A 27,280-nucleotide genomic window follows, 5' to 3' on the forward strand; every position below is an offset into this window, starting at 1 on the left:
GACGAGCAAGACGTTCAACTGATGGTAATTGAAACGCCATGCCCATTACAATGCAGTGCCGCTCAGGATTCTTGAAAACGCAATGATTCTGAGCGGGATTACAACTGCGCTCGTCACCTTCAGATCTAATATGTTAAGTCTCATTTGCCCATTAATTTTACTAGCTACGGCGCCCTGACCGAAACACAGTAATTATTACACATTACTGTTTTACGGCAGAAATAGGCGCCGTTATGGTACCATAATATAGCCGGCATCCTGTGCAAAGGTACCTTCCGCTGGTAAAGATGGATAGAAATTATTGTAATCTGTTTGAATTGCCTAAATAAATAAATATGGATATAGAGACAATTTTTCCGGCTCAAGATTGTATTTCGTGACAGAGGACTTGCGTGTCATTTGACTTAAAGCGTCGCTTCGGATATTAGAGTTGTCAGGGACAAATTATTGAAGTACTCGGAGGTGACTACCTTTTGTCGCGTGTTTTTATTAATGATTCCATGAAACGCCAACAACTGCGGAAGTCGGAAGTTCCTGAGAAACAGCAGATGTCTTACAAAGTTCTTTTTTTTTTATTTTATCACCAGTATCCATAAATTACTTAATGATTTGAACTTTTTAAGAATTGTATTGTGATTTTTTTATGATAATAAGGGACAAGATGAGCAGGACGTTCAGCTGATGGTAATTGATACGCCCTGCCTATAACAATGCAGTGCTGCTCAGGATTCTTGAAAAACCAAAAAATTCTGAAAGGCACCACGATTTCGCACGTCACCTTGAGACATAAGATATAAAGTCTCATTTACCCAGTAATTTAACTAGCAACGGCGCCCTTCGAATCTCAGTAACGTTTACACATTACTGCTTCACGGCAGAAATAGGCGCCATTGTGGTACCCATAATCTAGCCGGCATCCTGTAAAAAAGAGCCTCCCACCGGTAAAATGTGTAATGTAGTTAGTTATAAATTTAATTTAATCAAGTATTAGAGTAAAAACTAATACACGTAATTTACTTAACTTGAGTCTTTGCTATTGTATATATATATTCATAAAAAGTTTTTGGTCACTGAGTTTCTTGTGCCATCTTCTCATCTGAGTTTGATAGTGAAGCCCCAGTAATTCTACCAATTAAAACTACGATTGAAAATGATTATATTGATACTATTGAATAAAGAAATTTAGAATTGGAATTGAATTTTGAATAGAGTCAGAACTCTTAAAGTATTTATTTCAGTATCTGCCAATGTTTCTTACTTATGTCTAATATATGGTAGGCAATAGTCTTCAGTTACTTCGCTTCTATACATACAGCTACAAAACAAAACGTTATTTCTACGTTTAGTATCCACAGGCTTCGTTTAGGGTTTCCTTACCCGAGGTAATATCCATCCTTCAATGCGGAAGTGGTATAAAGTGTCGGAGAAATATTGAATGAATTTTTAATATTTTTACTAATGTAAAGGCGTACGTAAATGAAAAATAAAAGGCCTTTTGACTATCTCGTGTGTTACCCATTAATTTATATAAAATACTCCTTAAAGGATTAAAAGCTTAAGCTTAAGTAAGCTTTTTCTTTGTGGAAAAGGCGACAAACGAGAGTAAAGGTCACCTGGTGATAAGTGATCACCGCCGCCCACATTCTCTTGCAACACCAGAGGAATCACAGGAGTGTTCCCGGCCTTTCAGAAAAGTGTACGCACTTTTGATTTAGATTGGTAAGATTTCACACGGAAAACCTTAAAAAGCAGAGATATCTCAAGTACCTAATAAATTTTCTTAACGTTTACTTTATGAATACTCTGTCCGTCTAAGGGAACGAATGAAATATATTTTGTAAATAGAAAATAAACATAATTTGAAGAGAAGCCTTCAGCTTTATCTTGTACAATTTAGATACCAAAACCCCAACAGCAAATTGGTAATCCGTCGGCGTCCAATTGTCATATAACGAGGAGCAGTTTAGATATGCCGAGGGACTATAATTGAATTTATCAGACTGTTACTTACTTTTCACGTGTAATACAACAAAATATAGGTATAAAGGGACTCTTTATACATTAAAACTGTTGGGTTTATATTCATTTAACTGTTAATATTTGTGAGTTTTAATTACCTCTTTGAAATGTATACATAATAGCTTTAAGGGTACACACTTTTATAATAAAGTCCCAGTTACTGTTCAGGCATTATCTATAAATAAATTTAAATGTTTTATTAAAAAATGTCTCAATCGTAAATCCTACTACTCCACAGCTGAATATCCAAGTGATCGGACAGCCTGGGAATAGATTATGATTATTTTATAGCAATAGCAATGACAGTACAATATGTTATATTTTATGAAAAAAAACGCAAATAATAGAGCAATAGCTATTATTTGCGCCGCTTCTTCTTTCTCAGAGCGCCATTTGTTTCCGAAGTGGTAGTACTATCTAGTATATTAAAAATGACATTTAAAAGAGTTCTAAAGGAATCAATTTTGAGAAAATTAAATTCCTTTATGCATTTTAAGCATATTTACACAAACAATGAATTAAAGCTCTAAAGGCTGTTGAATACAATATACAAAAAAATTAAAGTAAACAGTTAATTTTCTATAACTTTTAACGATCATAATGTCTTTTTTATAGTAAAAAAATCTTCATAACATAGGTTTAATAAATATTTCTTACTTTATACTTTGGTGTATAACTTAACTTAATTGCTTATTAACAAAGAACTAATTTGACTTATATTAGTATGAATCATAACTATCACGTTCTTATTTCTAATCTAATTACCTCATGTGAAGATACTTAATACCGAAGTAAAATAGGATATATATTAATCGCCCCACAAACATCTCCAATCGATCATATCAACACACTATGTCAACATACACTTATGATCCAATATTGCTTATTACTTCCCCTGTTTATTCAAACAAAAGAACTTATTTTACTTATACATGGGGCACACTAAAAGTTTTGCACTTCTATCTAATCGGAACTATTTGAATTTCGAGAAAGACGACCAAAAAGCCACGTTCTCTTGCATCATGATAACGCTTCTTCACACACGGCCAACAAAACAAAGACATTTTTAGCTTCCGAAAAAGTACAACTCGTCACACATGCTTCACATAGCCCAGGCCAAGCATCCTGTGATTTCTGTGTTTTCCCCAAAATCAAATTAAAATCTAATTGCATCACGTGAACATATATATTCCAGAGGTAAAATGGGATACATATCATTCGCCCCACAAACATATCCAATAATCGATTATATCAACACACTATGTCAATATACACTTATGATCCAATATTGCTTATAACTTTCCCTGCTTATTCGAACAAAAGAACTTAATTTACTTATATTATCTTATTTCTAACCTAATTGCATTACGTGAAGATACTTATAACAGGGGTAAAATGGGGTACATATTACTCGCCCCACAAACATATCCAATCAATTATGTCAACAAACAATTGCTTATTACTTTCCGTGCTTATTCGAACAAACGAATAAAGAAACAATATGATGCTCTCTCCTCTAAGCTTTACAATAAGATTCATGAGAAGACTTTTATCTACACACTAAGCAATTTTGAGGTAAAAAAGAAAACCACCACTTATCTTAAACAATTATCATATTCAGAAACGGAAAGTCTACTGTTACCTAATCACTAAGAATTACATACACACACACACACACATACACACACACACCCACATACATTCACATTTAATTTTAATTTTTAATTTTGTTTCGTTTGTCATTGTCATTTGTCGAGGAATCACTGACCCCGAAGATGCAGTTTTAACTAGTTTCGGGGTCAGAGGTCAACCTCTTTTAACATCACTGCAAAACCGTTTTTCAATGTTCAATGTATTATTACAATTAGCGATAAAAAGATGTAAATAATCGGTATTATGTAATAAATATTGTACATTTAGTAATTTAAGTTATTTGCAGTGAGTGTAAAAGAAAATGAAATAAAGTATTATTATAATTATTTGCCTTATATTAGTATGAATTATGTTTGTCACGTTATTTAAGCTAACGAGAATTCAGTATCTAATTGCGTTCATGTGAATATTTAATATCACATCACTAAGCTTAAATCGGATACATATTACTTGCCCCACAAACATATTCAATCGACACGATCAACATAGACTTACGATCCAAATAGAATTCGTTGATCCTGCTTTATATATTGATTCTCCGGCCGTATATTTGACGCTTATTAGATTCTGTATTCAGCCCTCGTATTCCCATCGTCTTATTTGACTTTTTAAGTGAACTTTAATTAATTTGAAGCCAGTTTTTCTTCGTCGAAGTTGCGGGGGCTTGTACTAAATTGCTTTGATGTAATTAGCATCAATAAATTACTATTACAGTAGCGACATTGATGTAATGAAAGGAGCTATTTCTTTCTAATACATGCTTCCTATTACATGCTTTCGTCGATAAGTCAAGAATTGATGTTTGGTTTTTTTAAACTATTTTTATTTAACAATTATTTTAAATTTGGTAAACATTTTTTTTGCAGGTACATGTTCTGGGGTATTTTGTAAAAGTATCAACATCTCCCAACAAAAGACCTACTAACTCGAAATATCCGAGTAATAGATATAACATGTTTAGGTGTGTTCCCGATGTTAACAATTTGATTATCGTAGTTTCTAGAAAACTGGCTTATGTCAAAGTGAAAGTTCTTAGAAAATCAAAAACTGATTTATAATAGCAAGTTATTAGTTTTATTATTTTATTTTTTTGATATAGTGTTTATTCACGTTAATACATCGCTGCATCCGATGGAACAACTGAGAAAAGCACTTTGTCCACTCGTCGTCATTTTCCTTGAAGTTTTTATTTATTTTCGGGAATAAATAAAAATCGCAAGGTGCAAGGTCCGGGCTTTACGGTGGGTGCTCCAGTACTACGAAAGTGTGACGTCACTAAATAGTCGATCGTTTGTCTGGTTCTGTGTGATGAGGCGTTGTCATGGTGTAGAAGGATCCTACTACGAGGTGGTATCCCCGAACTTTTTCCAAGACAAGTGACAAGTAATTAGTGTACCATTCTGAAGTAAATGAAAGGCATAAGAGGCATTTATTTTCTCAAAACTGATTGCTTTAGAATTCTTTTTGATGTTATTTCTAATATACTAGATACTACTACCGCTTCGGAAACAAATGGCGCTCTGAGAGTAAAGAAGAGGCGCAAGAAACTCTCCCAGCAATCTTTTTTTGCGCTCTTTTTAATAAAATACACAATATTGTACGGTCATTGCTATTGCTATAAAATAATCATAATATAGTCCCAAGCTGTCTGATCACATAGATATTCAGCTGTGGAGTAGTAGGATTTACGACAGAGCCATTTTTTTTGTAAAACATTTAAATATTTATAGATAATGCCTGAACAGTGGCTGGGACTTTATTAAAAAAGTGTATATATACCTTTAAAGCTATTAGTTATCTTATGCAGCCTACTAGAATTAGTTACAAGCAATCTCTTATTTCTAGTGTTATAATAATGAAAATGTTTTTCGATCCTCTAAAACAATTGTCACCTAATAATCTTTGCTTCTGAAGAATGAGGCCACCATTTTTATCCCCACGCTTCGACCCCTCTTCACTTTAGTTGACTTCGAAAGGAAACTCCCACTGAACAGACTGTCTCCTGGTTTCGGGCTCATCAGAGTAAATCCAGATTTCGTCACCGGTAAGTATGTCGGCCTGTGTAGGCCCCCCACAAGATGGACCGACGATCTTGTCAAGATCGCCGGATTACGTTGGATGAGGGCAACGCATGACCGATCGTCGTGGAAATCTTTGGGGGAGGCCTTCGTCCAGCAGTGGACGTCTTCCGGCTGATGATACTGAAGTATGTCGAACACATCATTTGAGTCACCTTCATTACATCTTAATTTTTTTTTATGGAAAAGGAGGATAAACGATCTTACAGGTCACCTGGTGTTAAGTGATCACCGCCGCTCACATTCTCATGCAACACCAGAGGAATTACAGGACCCAGCCTTCAAGGAAAGTGCTATTTATGGAAGGTACCCATGTCGTATCGTCCCGGAAACACTGCACAAGGAAGCTCATTTAACAGCTTTATAGTACGTGGAAGAACGTCCTTGAAAACCGGACCGTGGAGGACCGCTACACATCCAGATGGCGGGGATGATGGAGATTAAATCATTTCACGACACAAATTAACACGACGGAGTTGTTAGGCCTGGGTCAAATTATGAGGTAAAAATCTTCAGTGAAAAATTATCTAAATGACCTTAAGATTCTTGAGTTACGAGTTAGCGGATACGCAGATAGTCAGCGGAAAGCTACCTTATTATATATATATATATTTTTAAAAGGGACGAGTTGAGTAGGACGTTCAGCTGATGGTAATTGATACGCCCTGCCCATTACAATGAAGTACCGCTCAGGATCCTTGAATTCCCCAAAAATTCTGAGTGGCACTACAATTGCGCCCGTCACCTTAAGAAATAAGATATTAAGTCTCATTTGCCCAGTAATTTCACTAGCTACGGCGTCCTTCAGACCAAAATATATTACCGCTTACACATTACTGCATTGTGGTAGCCATAGTCTAGCCTAATATATAAAAGGCATAAAAGGCATTTATTTTCTCAAAATTGATTCCTTTAGAATTCTTTTTGATGTCATTTCTTATACTACTAGATACTACTACCGCTTCGGAAACAAATGGCGCTCTGAGAGAGAAGAAGCGGCGCAAGAAACTCTCCCAGCATTCTTTTTTTTGCGCTCTTTTCAATAAAAATATACAATATTGTACAGTCGCTATAAAATAATCACAATCTAGTCCCAGGCTGTCCGATCATTTAGATATTCAGCAGTGGAGTAATAGGACTTACGACAGAGCCATTTTTTTTATAAAACATTTAAATTTATTTATAGATAATGCCTGAACAGTGGCTGGGACTTTATTGTAGAAGTGTATACATTTATCTTAAAGCTATTATGTATCTTATGAAGCCTACTAGAATTAGTTACAAGCAATCCCTTATTTCTAGTGTTATAATAATGAAAATCACTATTAAGAGCAAAAAGGTGACGATGTTTGTGAACATATATTAAATTTTCATAAATGTACTGACAATAAACAGTCATAATATTTATTTCTTTAAATTTTTCTTTGAGAGACTGTCTATAACCAAGCAAAAAATAACCCGAAAAAAATGTGGAAATTAATCAATACCCTTTCTAATAACAAAACTGTTAATAGTTGTGCTCCTCCAAACCTAACCTCTGAAAACGGCACTGTTACTACGGACCCAATAGAGGTATGCGAAATTTTTAACAATTTCTTTGCAAATATAGGGACAAATTTGGCCAAAAACATACCCAAACAGTTTCATAATAGTAACACATACACCCTACCCATAGTTAACCACAACACCAAACATCATAATTCGTCTCAATTTACTCCGTGTACTATTAATGAGGTTTCCAAAATTATAGACAACTTAGATCCCAACACATAAAAACATCTTATGATAATAACAATAAACTATATCTTGTAACTTGGACCACCGCCTTAAAAAACCGGAAAGCAGCAATGTGCAAATTCGCCTCTCACTCACTGATTTTATGTTCTCATGTAAGTGACGACAGTCTTAATGAGAAATTAAAGTTCTTTAAACCGATATATAGTACGAACAGCTCTCTTTTGCAGTGCAAACACTATATCAATGTCAGCAGCATGACCCCATAGTAATATACCGTACGTCATGATGCTGTGAATATAACTAAAGTACACTAATCTAGCGGTCGCAACATTCGTGTACTCTCTAATCTTTCTAACTGCATATGCCGCAGAGCTGAGTCTATCTGCTAGATGGGTAATATGTGGACCCCACTGAAGCTTTTTATCTAACGTGATACCCAAGAAGTCCGTAGTGTCCACAAGTTCCAATCTCTGGTCATTTATAAGTACGTTGGTTTGTACCTCCGCTGTGTTTGGTGTAATGAACCGTAATAGAGATATAGATTAAATATATACCTATTATATATTATAGGGTCCGGATTAGATTCCCTGTTTTGTTAATTCACAAGTGTTCTACCCCACATTCCCGAGTCGCCAACAATATTAATGTTTTACATAACAATAGAACGACATGACTATGTAATTTTAGACTCTAGCTAGTCCAAGTTTTATTTACTATTCGTTTTTCATGCTTTTTAGTAGAACAAAATTATTTTGCACGATTTCATTGATGCTTTTTAATTATACGGTGTATACACATACATGTGTGTTTGTGTAATGTAATACAATTTTTTTAATGAAAATAAGGGACGAGATGAGCAGAACATTCAGCTGATTACAATGACCTCCCCATTGCAATGCAGTGCCGCTCAGGATCCTTGATAAACCCAAAAATTCTACTTCTATTTCTAATTCTAATTCTAATTCTAATTCGGCTACAATTGTGCTCGTCACTTTGAGACATCAGGTGTTAAGTCTCATTTGCCCAGTAATTTCACTAGCTACGGCGCCCTTCAGACCGAAACACAGTAATGCTTACACATTACTGCTTTACGGCAGAAATAGGCGCCGTTGTGCTACCCATAATCTAGCCGGTATCCATTGCAAAGAAGCCTGCCACATTTAAAACGGAGGCTAGAGACGTAGTCACATTGCCTCATAGCTATCTACGTTAGTGAAAACTACCAAATAGTTACAATAATATTTTTAGTGTGAGTAAATCCCGCGACTAGAAGGAACAACGATAGATTAAGATATGAAGCGGCGTTTCCCTCATGCTCGCAGCGTACCGGTTCACTCGCCTGCTTACCGGTACACGTATAGATATATCACATACATAAAATAATTTACATGTGTTTTCATATTATAATTCTGAAAATTCTGCAAGAATTTGTCACTTACGCAATTAATGAAATTTGTTATCTTGTAATTTTTAAAATGTATATAAATGTGTATCCATATATCTGTCAAAGTCAAGGTCAAATAAACTTTATTCAATTAGGCTTAAATTAAGCGCTTTTGAATCGCCACTATAAATATTTCTTTTAAATTACTGAATCTACCATAGTATGTTCGGAAAAAGTAAAGCTCGTGAGAAGAACATACAAGAAACTCAACGGCCACTCTTTTCAATCAAAAGAGTATTTTACAATGGCTGTTATATACAAAATTAATTGGTTTCTAAGAGGCTGCATCCAATATATAAATAGCGTTCTAGCACCTAGACATCGAGATGTTTTTGTAGGTATTTATCGGCAGAATAATATAGTTAACTCACTACCAGTACTTGTTACACATCTGTATTTTGGACACAAATGCTCCATAGGATACTACTCTATCAACATCATCATCATCAGCCGGAAGACATGCACTCCTAGACAAAGGCCTCCCCCAAAGATTTTCACGACGATCGGTACTGTGGAGCCCTCATCAAACGTATTCCGGCGATCTTGACCAGATCGTAGGTCCATCTTGCGGGTGGGCTTACCAACACGGCGTCTTCCAATACGTGGTCGCCATTGAGGACTTTACTGCTACTTTACTTCTCTATAGCCACATAATAATATTACATCGTTGACTTGTAAATCGTTCTAAAAATTATTTATTTATTTTGTAATTGAAAAATTGTCATATTAATCTACATTTTTTAAATAATTTATTTTAATCTGACAAGAAAGCTAGTTAGACGATTAATCTATTTTTTCGAAGCCACAACCGCTTACTATACAAAAAGGAAAAATTTCTCTCTCAAACGTTTTGCCTAGTGTATTGCAAATTATTGTGAGTCAGACAATTTCCCTTCTCCCATTTACATAATATTTCAGTGACTATTTTGTTGGTAGATTATTTAAATTAATTGATAAAAGAAATTTTTCTTTTAACAATTAATTCCATCGTACAATGCATGTTCAGAGTAAAAAAATATTTGGATGTTTGCGAAATTGTAAGTACTTCGCTGGAATTCATAGTCCTTAACCTACTCGCGTAAAAACTCTGTTCTACAAATATAAATCTTACATTAAAATGACTTTCAATATATTTAAAGTTTTCCATTACAATTCTCCACATTCAGCGCATTTATATGATCAGATTGATTACATACAGAACGATATACCGAACTAAAAAAAGGGAAGTTGTTTGACAATTGTATTTTTTATCACTTGCATTAATTATCACTAATGACTTGATTTTAATTTTCTTTTGAAAGTGAGTTAGTTCTTCCAGATTGGTTTTATTATTAAAAAACAGACCAAGTCTATATATAATACATTTACGTCTTAATTTGGATAGGTATAATTTTGAGTTGTTTAACTTTGCATAAATTCCTGAAGACTTAAAATATATCGATATTCAATGCCTACATGAACAATATTATGTAATGTACGTTAGAAGTGAAGTTTAGCGAATTTTTTCAAATAGTTTTAGAGTATCATTATTTTTTATATCTAGAGTTATCTTATTTAAAAATATATCTTTGTTAATCGGTATGTTTAACGATTTATGGCAGGGAACACTTATAGGTTCTGTTATATATACATGATTTATGGCATATTGCTTACTCTGTACATTGGCTAGACCTATGTCAGCTAGATATAACACTCGTGGATTCTGTTAATACAATGGAGAGGCCAGTCTACTTCTAACTCCTCTTCTGTTCAGTCGTGATCAGTTCAGACTCAATTATTCTAAGTTTTTATAATATTCTTAATATTATAATATTATAAGTTTTACACAAATAAAATTTGAAAAACAAAAATTTATGTACGATGCGGGATTCGAACCCACGACCTCCGGCGTTCCGTGCTGGTGCTCTAAACCACTGAGCTAACCGTTCGATTACCGCCTCTTTATAAAATTCTGTTTGCTTTGTTCAACTCTCAGGTTGTGGCTTCATCTACAGGATCTACTTTACAGTTAATAACCTGCTCAACCCCAATATTTGCATATTAGGAAATTGACTTGAGATGTCGCTCTTGTAAATCTAAACAATTTGTTATGTTTTTAAAGTGATAACCCTCGCTTCTAGGATTAATACACAAATAAAATTTGAAAAACAAAATTTTATGAACGATGCGGGAGGTGTATCCTAGAAGTGAGGGTTATCACTTCAAAAACATAACAATAAAGTTTTATTACAAGCTAAACTAAGTATATTCAAATTCAAATCACTTTATTCATGTAGGTCACTTATGAATGTCAAAAATAAATAATATTTTATCTTATTGAATTTACCGCTACTTCGTAAACGGTTTAGCTAATGAGAAGAAGTAGCAAGAAACTCATTGCCACTCTTTTAAATCAAGATTTACATTTTAATTGTTTTACAAATCATTTCAATTACAATATATGCAAAGTGAACCAACAAAAATACTCAAATATCAAAAATTATCAAAATCGGTTCTGCCAGTCGAAAGTTTTGAGGTGGCAAAAATAAGAAAATACCGAATTGAGAAGCTCCTCCATTCTTGAAGTCGGTTAAAAATATGTAATATCAGTGTTAGGGTCGGTTACCACTCGGATCCCAGTGGGGCGGGGCTGTAGTAGAGGCGCCTTCAACTCGAATCCGAGCAAACGTCCTGTTTATTTTGTAGTAGTCAGTAAACCACCGGCGTTTGAGGCGAATCCACTTTGCTTTGCTTGGCCACTTTGGTCAACAACATAGTCAACTTACGATAACGAATATCCATTTATCCATGCTTTTAAACATGCATATCATTCATATTCAAATTTTCCTTAAAAAGTTTTGGTTGCAGCTATTGTTTTTTATTTATTTTGTAGACAGTGAATGTATGCTTGAGTTATTTGTAGTAGGAGTCCCCGCTCTTCCATAGCATAGACATATTATGATGTAATAATTAACAAGTTTACCTTTACATAAATACTACAAACCAATAGAAAGAAAACATAATAAAAGTTGATTTATATGTATCTACTTTCTAAACGTGTGTTTGGGTGTGTGTAACGATGTATGTGAATGCGTGTGTATGATTGTATGTATGTGAGTGTGTGTGTGTTGTTAGTTTAACAGAACACTTAATGATTTACTTAGGTACTTATTATAACACTCATAATTCGAAGACAAGTGCATATACACAGATGTATACGTATGTATATTAAATGTTGTGAATAAATAAATGTCTTTAGTGTTAATTTTGCTAAGCTTTGTTAGTCTACATACAGACACGAAAGGCCCAGTGTAAATTAAATTAAATTTGTCCTCTGCGAAGAATACTCTCAACTGAACGACTGGATTAGTTGGTTGTGTGAAAACTTGTTATAATCGACACGACACGAGGCGTCCTCAAGAGCTGTTGAATCTCTGAACTCTGGAACAAGAGATGGGCAGGGCGTATCACAGCATCAGATCAAATCCTGGCTCGCTTATTCCTGTCATCATAAGCTCAGACATGTTTAATTGCGGCTCACTTTATCACAGAACGATTCATCCATTACTTATCCTACATATTAACTTACAACCTCTATTTCACCTTTTACGGGTAGAAAAGCTGATATACGTGTTCAAATATTTCTAAACAACAGCAAACATATGTTTTTTTATATCCATAAGGGACAAAACGAGCAGGACGTTCAGCTGATGGTATTTGATACGCCCTGACCATTACAATGCAGCGTCGCTCAAGATTCTTGAAAAACCAATTCTGACCGGCACTACAATTGCGCTCGTTATCTTGAGACATAAGAAGTCTTATTTGCCCAGTAATTTCTCTAGCTATGGCGCCTTTCAGAGCGAAACACAATATTGCTTGCACATATTCACATCATTGCTTCACGGCAGTAATAGGCGCCGTTGTGGTATCCATAATCAATACATACTTAAAACCAAGTCTATTCTATCAAAGAAAAATAATAAATTTAAGCGACGCACGCAAAAATAAATGCTGAATCAAACCGGGAATTCGACTGATAACAGGGACATGAAGCGGTCCAATAAACATCCCAGCTATAATAAATATCTTCCTCTCGGAACGATAATGATGATAGAATTGGTGAACTTTGTTCTGGCTCGTAGCAAACCACTTCAGTGTTTCGTAATTGAAGGCTTACGTGACTACGAACCGCCGCAGCTGCCCTCAACTTTCGCTGCAAAGAGTTTCCTGCTATCCTAACTTTATCTCAATCTAAGTTTCGGCACGACTTGGAATGAAAATAGTTTTTATTGAAACTATTCCAGAAAGTCATGCGAATTTATTTTATTTGAATATTTATGAACGATTTAAGCGCTTTGCTATTATAAACTTTATTTTGATTTCGAAAATTGAAACGATTTTTTTGTATTCATTATATATTATGAAGTGATAACTTCATTAGCTGCTTTAGGCACTTTTTGTAAGGGGAAAATCATATGGGTTTGCGTCACCGATATGCTCATGACAGCGCACGCGATTAGTAAGTAATTTGAAATATATCTATATATATAAAAATGAATTGCTGTTCGTTAGTCTCGCTAAAACTCGAAAACGGTTGGACCGATTTGGCTAATTTCGGTCTTGAATTATTTGTGGAAGTCCAGAGAAGGTTTAAAAGGTGAATAAATATGAAAATGTTCGTAATTTAAAAAAAAATTAACAATATTGTTTTTCCTTTGATGTGTCCCCCGTCGTTCAGAAATCAAATTGAAAGAATAGTTTAAAATGAATAACTAATTAGAATCTTTGTATCTGTCTAACTTTCTCAGGTGTTAAAAACACAAACTTAATTCTAGCTACTTATAGTTGATAGATTAACTATAGTTGATGATGATACTATGATGGCAATACAACGTTTTGCTGGGTCAGCTAGTAATAAATGTTTAGACACTTTTTGAATGGGTGAAATCTCGTGAATTCGCGTTACCGAAATGCTTATAGCAGTATATCTGTAGCTATACAGCTGACATATTGTGCAACATTAGTGTTGTGTACCTATAAGTGAAATTGAATGAATTTGTGTAGTGCATAATATATCTATTGTTTTGGAATAGTTTTTTTGAAGTCTGATATCTGAATAACACTAATCTTTCTCGAAATATGTATAGATCTACCAAATCTTGCAATGCGGCTATGAACATACGCGCATTGCAATTTTATTACAGTACATTCACGCACCAATGTGTTTTTGGTTTTCGAATTCTTATTCAAATTTGATGTTACAAAAGAGTATGGTCTGCTCTGATCATGATGAGGAGACCCAAACTCATTGATATACCTATAATAATAATAATTATTATTATTTTTTTCCCGACCAGACCAGATAGCACAGAATACAATTAGAAACTAGGTGGCAATATCTATCAGCATCAGCCTGCCAGACAGACTCCTGATAATGCCATCATTACACGTTTCAACCCTGGACATGAACGATTGACTGAACGTTGGACTGAACAATTAGCAGATGCTAATTGGTACGCCCTGCCCATTAAAATGCAGACCGAAAGGCAATTATAATTACTGCAGTAATGTACTGCATTTTTCTGCCGTGAAGCAGTAATATATAAATATTATTGTGTTTCGGTACGAAGGGCGCCGTAGCTAGTGAAACTACTGGGCAAATAAGATTTAAATACTTATGTCTCGTAAGCGCAAGTGTATTGCCACTCAGAATTTTTGGTTCTGAATCCTGAGTGGCACTGCAATGTAATGGTCAGGCCGTATCAAATACCATCACATGAACGTCCTGCTCATTTAGTTCTTTATTTTCATTTAAAAAAAAACCTATTCGCCTACAAAGTATATAATCGTTGGTATAACGTTCTTTTGTGAACTTGACATTATCTTTATATACTGCCATTAATATAACATTGAAGCACATTCGAAAATATACTACCAAGTTTTCGTGTTTGATTATATTTTCTTGATCAATCGAATGGGTGGGCTGAGATAACAAAGGTTCATGATTACGTCACAAACATATCCTCTCCGCTCTCCACAGATACAATTTATTGTATCACAGTGGTACACAAACTAAAGGTTTATTATTGTAGATAACCTATACTGTAATTTTATTACTTTCCTCTTTTCTTTCCTCGGATACTCACACTAACGGCCATTCCCAATATACTATCTACAGATAAATTACTACTCTTTACTATTAGTAATTAGCTGTCAATAATCTGAAGCTGTCCCAATATACCCGATAAGTCATTATTATCGCCTTATATTGGGACGCGTGAATTGCAATTTCCATACAAACTTCTATCGCTGGTAAGCTATACGTCGTCCCAGTGACAGACAGCGTGTACAGATAAGGTTGGTTACCGTCGATAAGTTTATTGGGATAGAAAACTCAACGATAGTTACGATTTTTATCTCAAGTAAGAGATAGACTGAATATTGGGAACGACCGTTATATTGGGACGCGTGAATTGCAATTTCCATACAAACTTCTATCGCTGGTAAGCTATACGTCGTCCCATTGACAGACAGTGTGTACGGATAAAGTGAGTTACCGTCGATAAGTTTATTGGGACAGAAAAGTCAACGATAGTTACGATTTTTATCTCAAGTAAGAGATAGACTGAATATTGGGAACGGCCGTTATATTGGGACGCGTGAATTGCAATTTCCATACAAACTTCTATCGCTGGTAAGCTATACGTCGTCCCAGTGACAGACAGCGTGTACGGATAAGGTGAGTTACCGTTGATAATTTTATTGGGACAGGAAAGTCAACGATTGTTACGATTTTTATCTCAAGTATGTGATAGACTGAATATTGGGAACGGCAGTAAGTATTTTTCCCTTAATTGGAGTTAATGGCAGCTGATGATGTTTATTGTAACGAAGAGAGAGCAGTTTGTTTTTATTGTCAACTGTCAAGTTTAATCAAAGAAACAAAAAAACCAAAAAAAAAGTAACTAATATGCATAGATTAAAGATTGGTCTGCGTGCTCCAACTAGATAACGCAGGCGTAGTAACAAAGTGCGGCAGCTAATACTACGCCCAAGCGGGCATACTCCAGCCAGTATCGAATAATGTGTGTCGTTGACGTGCCACATTTTCTGTTAAATTTTGCTAATAATTGACACTAAAAAGCCGGGTTGCGTAGTAAAACTTAGCAAAATAATACTACAAGAAATAAGAAAGATACTGGAATAACATATCAACAGTAAGTATTTTGTATTTTATTAATTTCAATGTAAAATAACACGAAGCGTATGTAACATAATTTGAAAGATGCCATTGAGTGTCAAGATGCCATGCACACAAGCATCGAATAGTTGTCATAATAAAACAGCAATTGTTCTTAGGTAGTACGGTATTTAGTTGGAGCGCAGCGGAGACCAATCCTTAATCGCAGGTGATATGATTATTCGCATTTTATGGATAAGAATTTAATTAATCATAGATATCTATATCATAGATAAAAAACCTTTGCAGAGCACGTTTTCAGGGAGACTGGCAGGGTGTTATAAAATAATAATAAAAATGTGAATTTTACACTTGGTTTTTTTTATATAAGTAACATTTGCGTTAAAAAAACAAAAAACTAAAATTTGCAGTCCGCACTTTATCGCAAAGAATGTAATTAATCATGAAGTTTAAACATGTTTCATCGAAAGTAACTAAGAACTAAGTATCCAGTGGGAGGCTCCTTTGCACAGGATGCCGGCTAGATTTCCTAGCCAACAGATATGTTTGAAGCGTTTAAGCAAAAAGCAATCATATATCGTGAACTTATAATGTCAAATAATGTCAACAAAATTATGGGAGCCACAACGGTGCCTATTTCCTATGTGAAACATTAATGTGTAAACATTACTGTGTTGCGGTCTGAAGGGCGCCGTAGCTAGTGATTACTGGGCAATTGAAACTTAACACCATATGTCTCAAGGTGACGAGCGCAATTGTAGTGCCACTCAGAATTTTTGGGATTTTCAAGAATCCTGAGCGGCACTGTATTGCTATGGGCAGGGCGTATCAATTACCATCAGCTGCATGCAGGACATTTCCTGCTCATCTAGTCCCTTATTATCATTAAAAAAAACAGTTTGAAGACTATGGGTAAGAATGTAAAATAATCAAGACATTTTGCATAATAAACTTAAGTATACTAAGGCGGCTCTAACGCAATATTTAGTTTTTTTTTTTAAATTCGAATTTGAGATTTAATAGTGAGCAGAACAAAAGATGAAAGAGAATAGATATAACTATAACTCTTAATTGCCATATCAAGTTTACATCCATACGCATTCGCCAGTCAACCCACGTCAATGTTACTTGAAAAAGGGCCGAAACATTAGCAGCTCATAAGTAATCATCACCTCGGAAACCCAATAAGTGTACTGAAAATACGTGACAGCCTAAAATAGTCTACAAAAATAAACTCCACTCATATCACCAATCACTTTATCAATCAATTAGTCTGGCAGATTGCCATTCAGTATTATGGACAGATAAATGCACTAATGCATAAAAACAAAACAATTATCAAAACTTTTCCATTGAAATAACTTTAAGAACTGAACTTTTCAAATTCAGTCGGATTCACAGATAACTGAATAACGAGTAAGAACGAATATTGTGTCTCTAGTAATGCAAAACTTAAACATTAATCCGCAGCCCGCTTGGATGGAAAGCGGATTATTTGAAACAGCAACGGCGCAGTAAACCCCTATTGAAGCTGTGTTTACATTTGTTTAGTTGTTGAAGCTTGTTAATTTTACATATTATAAGTTTTGAGATTTATATTTAATGTTGTCATATTAAAGTATTTTGCTAGGTTAACTACATTAACTAAGAAATTTATCGTAGATAAATCTGTGAAAGTTCGTACGAATTCGTTAGATTTGCGGACTTTCGTTCTAATATTTTAATTACCTCAATCCGTTCGCTGTTTAGCATTGAATGTTTCCTATTTATTTATCTACATCAATATCTAACGTTATTTCTCGCGAATTATAATATAATTATATTATAATGCCGTAAGTTTTGGACCAATATTTACATACTGGAAGAGCTGATAAGAAAGATCCAACCGACCGTAACAATCATATTAGGAAATTAGAAGTGGGAAGACTCGATAGCCGTAGACCAGTTTGTCGAGTGGACCAGACAAAAAGACTCCAAAATGTGCGCCACACATCTCTGAGTGTATTTTCTTATTGGATGTCAATACATGCTATAAACTCTTAATATGTATTTCATAAGGCAACTCGTTATAATGTAAGCTACTACAACACAGCTGTTACTTTCACTACTAGAATACAGCAAGCCAGTAAATGTAAACGCGCCTTAAGCAAATCTTGGCATATCAACGAGTCAGATGCAGTCAGATCGAGCGTGCCTCGAAGATGCACTTACTACGTCTCGGATGTGTACTAAGCTGTAAGTAAACAGATTCCAAGCTGACAGGGAGCAAACCAACATATTGTTTACAGTGCTCCAAATATTATTGTATGTGATATGAATAATGTATGTTTATTGTATTTGTCGTCAAATTAAATGTAAGTTGTGGAATTTTTAGACTTTTAGCGCGCGAGTTTTTGTATTGTTTCCGTTAAACAGAATGAAATTATTGATTTCATTATAAGATAGCTTTGCCAGGCGATTTCACTCGTATAGTTTTTTTTGTCATTAAATATCTATATTGGCTTATGTACAACAATATGGATATTGCAAAATATTTTTAAAATAGAGGAGGATTCAGGCTTATTAGAGGTATCCAATCAGAATCAGCCGGAGGACTTCCACTGTTGGACAAAGGCCTCCCCAAAAGATTTCCATGACGATCGGTCCTGCGCTGCCCTCATCCAACGTATTCCGACGATCTTGACCAGATTGTCGGTCCATCTTGTGAGGGGGCCTACCTACATCATTTCCTTGACCTACATGAGTAAAGTGATTTTGATTTGTTATATAGGCTATGCTATACTTATACTTATCATACTATAACTATCATATATATATATGAGTCTGGCTATCATATTATTAAAAAATCAAATTTTCTAGTACATCAAGATATTTGTGCGCTAAACAAAAACAAAGATCAAAAATATTTGGAATCATACTGATGTATAATGCTATGAGAAAGGGGGAGGGTCTGTCGGATAGGAATTATTGTTTTTTTATTTTTTATATTTACGTGATTTTATTTTAATTTAATTTCTGTTGAACTAAATTATCTGTATAATTTTATACTTTAGAAATGATAAATTATGAGTCATTCTTTCACCAAATTGGATTATTCAAAAACATATTTTAAACATGTTTCATTATCATTATTATCATCATTTTAGCCGGAAGAAGTCCACTGCTGGACAAAGGCCTCCCCCAAATATCGCTATGACGATTGGTCTTGCGCTGCCCTCATCCAACCTATTCCGGCGATCTTGACCAGATCGTCGGTCCATCTTGTGAGGGCCTACAAATACAGCGTCTTCCGGTAGGTGGTCGCCATTCGATGACTTTACTGCCCCAACGGTCATCTGTAAGTCGAACTATGTGCCCTGCCCACTGCCACTTCAGTTTCGCAACCGCCGGGGCTATGAATGAATTGAACATGTTTAATCCATTTTAATTACCACTATGTTAAGTAAATAGATCCAATTTTATATAATATAAATTGCTTATCTTATATCTTTAAACGAGCAATTCTTATATATATAATCTGAATCTCGGAAACGGCTCCAACGATTTTCATAAAATTAAGTATGCAGGGGATTTCGGGGGTGATAAATCGATCTAGCTAGGTTTCAATTTAAAAAAAATGGTTTTATCCATGTTTGAATGAGAAACAGCTACAATAACATTAGAATACAAAGGTAAATTTCGCCACTATATACAAGACTATTATAGCTCAGATGGGACATTGGGTGATCCGGAAAGCAGAAGACCCCGGTTCGAATCCAGATGTCCTATTAGTTTTTTTTTTTGTTCAAGTTTTGTACATTCTTAAAAATCCGAGCAAGGCTCCGTCGTCCGGATATTAGTTATATAATCATATCAGGAAAGGAAAGTGAAATTAAAAGTAAGTAAGAATGTCAAAGTTAAAATAATATAAACTTTAAAGAAAAAATATTGCTCATACTGTATTAAAGAACTTGGTACCCAAAAAGAATAATAGTTAATATAAGCACGAAAGCCAAAGTAAAATAATCAAAGCCGATACTAAATGTATTTAAAAAAAAGATATGATTGAATATGTTATTTAAAATGAAAAACTTGAAACACTCTTAAGCCATTTCTCTTGCAATTATACTGACGTAAATAATCCGATATCCATCCTCCTCTCCTCTCAGTTGAGGTTGTCGAGAAGTTTTGTATGTGGCAGATGTTATACGTGTCACAATGTTTCGCCATCTCTCTCTGTTAGAGGTCATTCGAGTACACTTGTATACGGCACCGCCCACAGCAGATTTGATCAAACTCAAAATCAAAAAAGGATTTAAAATCACTTATTGAACATCAAAAACTACCACCCATTCAAAAGAGACTGCCTCAGACCTTAGAAGAATGGGCGCAAGAAACTCAGCGGGCTTTTTTTTTAATATAAAATATGGATTACAATGTGATATCGTACAATAAACATTTATAATTAAAGAGCCTAAGGGTGTTCACTTTATTCCCAGTCCGTGGTGTCATTAAGAAAATCATTTATGCTACAGTTACCTTTCCCACACAAACGTTTTTTAACAATTCTTTTAAAATTGGTAACACATTAGTTTTGTACATTTTCTGGGATCATATTGTAGAAGCATATACATCGCCCCTCTCTTTCGCTCTTTCAGATTCCCAGTTAATAGCTTTCCAAGTGATTTTTATTTTATTTGAAGCATTTTTAATTATTTTTCTTATTTGCATTGACTTAGCAATAGTACATACTTTAATAGTACAGGTTAGTACATCGCACTGGTGACCTTCCGCGCAGTATAAGGCATTAAAAGGCATTTATTTTCTCAAAATTGATTCCTTTAGAATTCCTTTTGATGTCATTTCTAATATACAAGATACTACTACCGCTTCGGAAACAAATTGCGCTCTGACAGAGAAGAAGCGGTGGAAGAAACTCTCCCAGCATTCTTTTTAACGACTTCAAAAAAGGAGGAGGTTCTCAATTCGTCGGTGTGTTTTTATGTTTGTTATCTCAAAACTTTCGACTGGGTGAACCGATTTTGATAATTCATTTTTTTAAAGCTGGTGCTTCCCGTGTGGTTCCATTGTAATTTGGTCTCGATCTGACATTGGCATCCATGAGAAAACCATAAAAGTCCTAAATTTGCTATACATACGCATAGCAAAGTGGATGATAAATTTACGAATAACTCAATATTGCGCTAACCAATTTCTATATATTCTTTTTTTATTGGAAAGGATATACTTTGAAGATAGTTTAGTGAGAGTTTGGCTAGGTTCTCATTAGAATCCATAGCAAAGAAACAGAACTCTTCAATTCTTATGAGCAAATTAACGATACTCGGCCGAATCTTTTTTATGCTATCCGGATATTTAAGTCATCTACCATAACATAGATATAGTCAAGTAATTCTCGTAGTCAAATATGATGATCAATGGGACTCCTTAACGACTTACACTAAGGCAAGTGCATGCTGTGGCAGAATTTCTTACTGTCTGTAATCAAATTGCAAAGCGCTTACGTTCATTGCTGCATTGAAAAATTTAGTTCATGTATGTAAAAATGTAAAAATTGTTAGTTCATGTACTTCAAATTCACTTTTTTTTCTGCATTCTTTTTAATAAAATATACAATATGCTACTGTGATTGCTATTGCTATAAAATAATCATAATGTAGTCGCAGGCTGTCAGATCACATAGATGTAGAGTAGTAGGATTTACGACAGAGACATTTTTGACAAAATATTTAAATTTATTTATAGATACTGCCTGAACAGTGGCTGGGATTTTATAATAAAAGTGTATACATTTACCCTTATCTTATGAAGCCTACTAGAATTACTTACAAGCCATCCCTTATATCAAGTGTTATAATAATGAAAATCACTATTAAGAGCAAAAAGGTGGCGATGATTCACCATTGTGTTGGTTATAAGTAAAATATAAACATGTTTATCAGTGGGAGGCTGATTTGCACAGGAAGCCGGCTAGATTATGGGTACCACAATGGCGCCTATTTGTACCGTGAAGCAGAAATGTGTAAACATTACTTTGTTTCGGTCTGAAGGGCACCGTAGCTAGTGAAATTACTGGGCAAATGAGACTTAACATCTTATGTCTCAAGGTAACGAGCGCAATTGTAGTGTCGCTCAGAATTTTTAGGTTTTTCAAGACTCCTGAGCGGCACTGCGTTGTAATGTGTGTATCAATTACCATCTGCTGTGTCTCGTCCCTTATTTTCATAAAAAAAATGTTAAAAACTGTATCGAACACAATAATATGAAGTTTTATTTGCTTGATGATACTTGAAGGCAGCTAGAATATAATAACAGTGAAGCACATCACAGTCCTTGTGAAACAACGGTTGTTAGTAAAGTCAAATTTATTTTAACGAGCTACTTCATCCACTCGCTAATTATACAACTTTTCAATCCCACCTAATGATACAATATTTGAGTATTTTGAGTGCTTTGTTCAAAATTGTTTTAAGTTTTGTTTGGAATCATTTCATTTAATTATTTTAAATTGAATATATTTCGATTCTAATTCAAATATCTTTATTCGAAATAGGATGTGACATAACTTATTAAAAGTCAAAAACACATTCCAAAACGAATGCCTCAGACCTGAGAAGAATGGGCACAACAAAATCAGCGGGCTTTTTTTTCCATAAAAAAATATGTTTACAAAGTCAAATTGTACAATTATTGTAAATTGTACAATTCGCACGACACGCCACAAGTTAGGATATCATCCTCACCATCTGGATGTGAGGCGGTCCTCCACAGTGCGGTTTTCAAGAAGCTTTCTCCCTCGTACTACAAAGCTGTGGAATGAGCTTCCTTGTGCGGTGTTTCCGCGACGATACGACATGGGTACCTTCAAAAAAAGCGCGTACACCTTCCTTAAAGGCCGGCAACGCTCTTGTGATTCCTCTGGTGTTGCAAGAGAATGTGGGCGGCGGTGATCACTTAACACCAGGTGACCCGTACGCTCGTTTGTCCTCCTATTCCATAGAAAAAAACCTGTTATTTATAGTATGGTAAACTTATTAAAATAGCCTAAGGGCGGTCGCTCCATTCTCAAACTGTGTTATCGTTAAGAGCGTCATTTATGTTATAGTAACATTTACCCCATAAATGTTTTTTAATAATTCTATTGAATAACGTTATACTTTTGTTTTGAACATTTTCTGGGATCTTGCTTGGTATCGGAGGAGTTTGGTAACAAACACTTGGACACGAGAATTTTATATATAAGACTAGCTGACCCGACAGACGTTGTTCTGTATATAATAAATAAAATAATGTTTTTATATGAATTTGTCAATAATATATCATAACATCAAAAATTACTTCGTAAAATATGCACCCTGCTGTCGTAATGAAATTGTTTCACAGCAGAACTGTCAAACCGTGCGTCAATAAATTCTCTCATAGAAATTATATATGGACACATCAAAGGAAAAACAAATTTGTTGTTTTTATTTAATTTAGCAGCATTTTTCTATTTATTCACCTTTTAAACCTTCTCTGGAGAAATAATTCAAGACCTAAATTTGCCAAATCAGTCCAGCTGTTCTCGAGTTTTAGCGAGACTAACGAACAGCAATTCATTTTTATATATATAGAAGATGTGTAACTTTTTAATGTATATATAAAAAAAATACAAAATACTGTGTGTTCTAGATTAAAGGTGTAGAATCATACACCTCGACTAATGGTACCAGTATCGTATTACACTAAGCACCTTAGAAATGCGAATAAATTATTCTCTTTCCTACTTTTATATTTATGATAAACATTTGCTTCGCTGCCTCAACTGTGTGAAATATTTGAATACAATGATTTTTATTATCTCTACCAACAACGCAGAATCTGACTTAAGAGAATTTATTATTGTTTAAAGTGATAACCCTCACTTCTGGGATTAATAATTGCGCAAATTAAATATGAATACAAAATTAACATTTTGAAATTTGAACAATACACAAGATTTATCAACGAAACATCACTCGAACGGTTGGCTCAGTGGAAAGAGCGCTTGCATGGAACGCGAGAGGTCGCGGGTTCGAGCCTCGCTTCGTTCAAAAATTTTATTTTGAAATTTAATTTGTGTAATTAATCCCAGAAGTGAGTGTTATTAATTTAAAAAATAACAAATTGTTTCTGATTCTGTAGAATTGGTTGTAACCAATGGATTGTGTTGCTGGGCACAAAAGATTCGAACTGCAAAGTTCTAAAGAGCAAATACAACCGTGCCTCCAAATTCGTTAACCGGCAAATCGCCCGTGCAAAATCGAAGCCAGTCGCCAAAATCGGCTATCTGAACGCTTTCAAATGAAAATAATTCAAATCAATAAGCAACAACTATTTGAGCTAACAGATATTATATAAAAAAGCGGCCAAGTGCGAGTCAGACTCCGTTCATTAGTTTAGGAGTTCACTGGAAACAAACATCAAGACACTGGATTTATATATATTTACATAATCGTTGTTATCATTGAGTTGCCTTTACATCGAACACTCGTTCAATCTACACGTAAGTGGAACAGTTGGATATTAGCCAATGTTCGTTATACATCGGTTGGTATAGGTGCTTAGTTTACCTGTCATCGTAAACAAATCCAGCGTCGAGGGTGTTGTAATAGAGCAGGAACGCGAGAAGAGCGCTCGCCGCCGTCACCCAGTGATCCATCGCGCTTGCCGAACGCTACATCACTCCCTTCAACACCGGCGCTGAAACAACATATTTCAATTTAACACAGGAATAACTTCAATGCTTAGATTTCACCCGTGGCTTTTTCTGCGTGGAATTCCCTTGTATCATGTTCCTGAGTATGTCCGACTAAATGATAGCCCACGTCTATTGAACTTTCTCCCCAAGAGAAGGTCGGCATCGATGAAAGCTTATAGGGCACTTGCCCAAAGTCAACATCAAGTGGTGTTTAGTGGGTAGGCACTTAGGTTATACGTGAGTCCCACATAGCCAACGCAGACTTAGGCTGCGTTGGTATGCGTGAGCATTCGCCACCTCCCTCCCGTCGTTATCGCGGAGGGTAGCCCTTTCCTTTTGCTTAGGCTAATAAAAAAAATTATATTCTATTCCACATGTTACCTTTTGCCTCTTTGCACTGTGCTTCCCCTAGGCATAAAAAGAATAATGAAGTCCCAGGCCCAAGGGTGTCATAAAAGGCGACTAATGACATTCACTAGAGGCTCCTTTGCACAGAATGCCGGCTAGATTATGGCAACCATAATGGCACCTTTTTCTGCCATGAAGAAGTATTATGTTTGCATTATTGTGTTTCGGTCTTAGGGCGCCGTAGCTAGTGAAATTACTGGGCAAATGAGACTTAATATGTTATGTCTCAAAGTGACGAGCGCAATTGTAGTGTCACTCAGAATTTATGGGTTATTAGGGTTTCGTAGCCAAATGGCAAAAAACGGAACCCTTATAGATTCGTCATGTCTGTTCAAGACTCCTGAGCGGCACTGCATTGTAATGGGCGGGGCGTATAAATTACCATCAACTGAACATCCTTCTCGTCATAAATAAAAACTAATCTCTTTATATATACTATTTTACATATCTGACCTTACGCGATTTTAATTTGAATTTATCAAAACTCAGAAAGAATGGTTAACTTCAAAAAAATAATAAAGAAATGAATATTGCATAATAGTAAAGAGATTTGAAAATATCTTGAGCCGAGCAATAATTGCCGACATTAATTTCTCACGAGAATACTGCTGAATAAATTGCAACCTAGATTGCAAGTTGTCAATTCAGCTATAAAATGAAATTGTTCATTCATCTGAATAAAATTTTTAATGCTGAGAGTAAACTAACGAGTAGAGAGAGAGCTATGAAATTCATTTCATTCGTCAGCATGTTCTTAAGACTGTGAATTTTAGAAACTTCGCGAGGAATGTTTAAGTAATTTTAATTATATTCTTATTACGGAATATGTTATTCCTTGAAAACAAATCTTCAATTTTGAACAATTTTGAATCTTAATGCAGTACAACTAGTATCGTAGTAGTAGTAACTAATTCTAGTAACAACGTCAATCACCTGTACAACAATTGTACTTTTACAATTAAATACATGATAAAAACAACTATATAACTATTAAATTCCACATTGTAATATCATTTACGTAATTATCAATACTGTAATAAGCCTTTGACATGAGTCTTCGTTTAATAATAGATTTAATTTTTTTTATTGGCAATTCAGATACACTTTTTGGTAATTTATTGTAAAATTTAATACCCTTTGCATACAAAAGAATTGTTTATTTTACAGAGCCTAGTAGGTGGCACTATAAGCTTGTAGTTATTTCTAGTGTTTAAATTATGGGTGTCCATTGTTTATATGTATGTTATGTGACTGATGAAACATTGTCAGACTTTATTTAAGTAAACCTAAACTTAGGTCATATACGCACTTTGATGACGAAAATACTTTTTTTGGACCCCACTTGTGATTATAGGTCAGAAATATCGTATAGGTTTTATTTGCATATGCATGGCAGTAATATCCCTGCGCGTTGTAATGGGGTCGGAACCTTTTCAAAATAACGATGACTTGACGTCAGTTTACAAAAAGTGCTTTTGATTGGTGATTTATATATGCCCGGACCTGACTCAAGATGGCGGCCTGTGTGATCTTATCCGGATCATAATATTATCTATTGATTGGATTGGTTTGTATTTGATTTTTTGGAACGAAGTTCCTTACGTCAGGCTTGGAGGAGATAGGGATTTTGCTGCGGGACCGAACTGAAAAAAATGTGATAGTAAAACCGTAATAAAAAATCCGTGGAAAAAAGTGCGTGGAATAAAACCGTTAAATGAGACGTGCGCAGGCGCGACAGTCGCATACACAAACGAGTAATGTATATATTATCAATATTATTATATTAATATATGATAACGATTATAGCAATATAAGAACGATTTTTTTTGCAATTTGTGTCGATTCTACATTAGCCGAAGGAACTTCGTTCCTACCTGGTGTCCCACGACACCACATAATTTTTTTATGAGTTATTTTGAACGCAGAAGAAAGTAAATAATAATTTTTTATTTCAACCTGATCAGAATACCATAAAAATACTTGAAAAAATATTAGGCAATTCTCAGAAAAGTGTTGTCTTACTTTTATTTATTATAAAA

At 34.8% G+C, this 27,280-nt stretch overlaps 1 protein-coding gene across 1 annotated transcript in view; it reads right to left on the minus strand.

The window, feature by feature from the left end:
- LOC126965361 (protein O-mannosyl-transferase TMTC2-like) overlaps nt 1-27,280 on the minus strand; it is a 190,808-nt gene that overhangs the window by 146,870 nt on the left and 16,658 nt on the right. Inside the window, exon 2 of the mRNA XM_050808904.1 lies at nt 24,706-24,835. Within this exon, the coding sequence (XP_050664861.1) occupies nt 24,706-24,794 (89 nt within the window). The 5' untranslated portion in view covers nt 24,795-24,835. The remainder of the gene's footprint in view (nt 1-24,705; nt 24,836-27,280) is intronic.

The sequence above is a fragment of the Leptidea sinapis genome, chromosome 7, assembly GCF_905404315.1.
Source record: "Leptidea sinapis chromosome 7, ilLepSina1.1, whole genome shotgun sequence".
Taxonomy (NCBI): domain Eukaryota; kingdom Metazoa; phylum Arthropoda; class Insecta; order Lepidoptera; family Pieridae; genus Leptidea; species Leptidea sinapis.